Source organism: Cariama cristata, unplaced genomic scaffold, assembly GCF_000690535.1.
Source record: "Cariama cristata isolate BGI_N322 unplaced genomic scaffold, ASM69053v1 scaffold31151, whole genome shotgun sequence".
In the NCBI taxonomy this organism is placed as follows: domain Eukaryota; kingdom Metazoa; phylum Chordata; class Aves; order Cariamiformes; family Cariamidae; genus Cariama; species Cariama cristata.
This window is the reverse complement of record NW_009601576.1, coordinates 14,193-16,472: the sequence shown is the minus strand read 5'-3', so window position 1 is coordinate 16,472 and position 2,280 is coordinate 14,193. Positions and strand designations below refer to the sequence as shown.

General features: G+C 52.1%; 1 protein-coding gene across 1 annotated transcript in view; it reads left to right on the top strand.

The window, feature by feature from the left end:
• The first annotated feature begins 2,061 nt into the window (after positions 1 to 2,061).
• LOC104169566 (coatomer subunit gamma-2) overlaps positions 2,062 to 2,280 on the top strand; it is a 12,545-nt gene continuing 12,326 nt past the window's right edge. Inside the window, exon 1 of the mRNA XM_009710511.1 lies at positions 2,062 to 2,126. Within this exon, the coding sequence (XP_009708813.1) occupies positions 2,090 to 2,126 (37 nt within the window). The 5' untranslated portion in view covers positions 2,062 to 2,089. The remainder of the gene's footprint in view (positions 2,127 to 2,280) is intronic.

Below are 2,280 nucleotides of genomic sequence, written 5' to 3'. Positions count from 1 at the left end.
TTTCACTCATGTCTTCTGGGTCTGTTCGCTTGTCTGCATAAAGTCTCTCAGGCAGGGAGAGTGACAAAAGCATATGACATGGTCAATGGAAGCGGAGAGCACGCTGTGGCTATCTGGGGCTTGCAAACACATTTCAGGGGGACTGCGTGGTCTGAGGGGGAGAGAATCAGCCCTGTGAGCGAATGCTGTAGCAGGAGAGCGCTGGGGGCTACAGTGAAAAGTGGGCAGGGTTTGGCAAAAAACTGTCTTCGGTCTCTCGTATCTAAGTGAAGGAGTCATCTAGTGTAACTATGGCCACCTCAGGCTTAAGGCTTTCATTTTAAACTAGATTCTAGAGGAAGCTTGGAGGTCTGCGAGGAGGCACCCTGTGGCCATATCCCCATCTCCAAATGGGAAGCTCTGTGCAGTGTCTCCCTTTCTCTGCCTCTCTCACCTTCTACTCAATACAGAAGAAATCTGGATGACCAGCTCCGACTAGATGCCTAAGTTTTAGATAGATGAAGTTAGGTGAGATGAATTCCAGCCTCAGTATTGTGGCATTACATTACATTGCTGAGAAGCAAAGAGAAAGGCAACATCCACAACTCCACTACCAAGCCCTCCCTAAACCAGGTGGGAAGTTACAGTTCCTTGAGAAGAGGAGAGAAAGATGGGTTAAACAAATCCAGCACCCAGCCATCACCCACTGCACAGCTTTTATTAAGTCAGAAGCAAACAGAAACCAACGTTTAGTTCCTTGGGTAACTGTAGGAGGGGAGCAGAGGGTGTGGGGAAGGTGAGACACAGCGTTGGTACCCTCCACTCCAGTCCATGGATGATAATGCATAATAAGATAAAAGATTCTCCTTTTCCAGCCCATCAGTCACCCTCTTTACAAGATCTAGAAAAGTCCACCAGTCATTCTCCATTCTCCATCTCCATCTGCAGCAAAGCTGCAACCATAGAACCATAGAACAGTTTGGGTTGGAAGGGACTTTTAAGGGTCACCTAGTCCAACACCCCCTGCAATGAGCAGAGACATCTTCAACCAGATCAGGCTGCGCAAAACCCCATCCAACCTGACCTTGAATATTTCCAGGGATGGGGCAATCACTAAAGATTTAATTGTGGTGAGTGAAGACACCTCGGAGCCCCCTGAATAAAAGCTGCTCTGGCAGCTGTAGTCATCCTAAACCCATATGGCAATTCACCCTGCACACATCCAGCAGCAGAGACCCATACGTGTCATCTCTTATGTCACTGGTCACCCTTTAAGACCTCCATGTGATAGCTAAAGCTTTTCACATGTGAAGAAGCTACATCAGCCTGACAAATCTATTTGAGTTGATGGAGCTAAACCTTTACGGACATGTGGGTCAGCGCTTCCTAGATGATGAGACTCCATGAGCACATCACAGGTGAGGTAAAGCATGACAGGCCATCTTGAATACTTTACTGGGACCACCAATTCCACGCTCGCTGCCTTTTCTTCCATCCTTTGTTTGCTTCAGCATTGCTGCCTCCTCTCTTCCCTTAACTTATAGCAAGCTAATTTAGCATCCAGACTTTAGCTCTTCCCTTTATACAGGGCTCTCCTCTTTGTATATGCGAAGCTCCATGCTCAGCAGCGTTTCGTCTTCAGCCCCAGTGTCTGAGCCCTCCTCAGGGAGCTGCCATTGCTGCCAAAATACCTCAGTGTTTGGTCAAAGGTGCCTCGTCTCCCCCTTTTAAGGGGAGTTGGTGGCTGAAATGTGTGTTTATTTTTTTGCCAATGGGCTCAGATGGTTGGTTTGTCTGTCTGTCTGTCTGTCGTCAGTCAGTCAGTCAGTCAGTCAGTCAGCCGAGCTTAAGCATCACCTCACAAAATGGCGGCGCGGCTCCTTTAAGACGCGCCCTCACCCTGGCCTGGCTCAGCCCCGCCCCTTCAGTAGCGGGGAAGGGGGCGTGGCTTGGAGAGACGGAAGGCGCCCAGCGGCCCTGAGGTGCGTTTCGGTTGAGTGACAGCGGTGCAGCCCAATCAGATGGCAGAGGGTGAAGGGGGGAGGTGGGCCTTCCGACGGGAGCTGCTGGGGCGGTGCAGCTCGAAGTGAGGGGGGCGGCTGGCGGCGACATGATTAAGAAGTTTGACAAGAAGGACGAGGAGTCCGGTACGGGACTGGCGGCGGCGGGAAGGGAGCTGGGGGCAGACCCAGGGGTGGTCATGGCGGTACAGCCCTGCGGGGAGCGATGGTTAGGCGCCCAGCGCGGGCCGCGGCCTGTAGCTGCCGCTGACGTGGGGGAGGGAGAGAGGGGGGGGGGAGG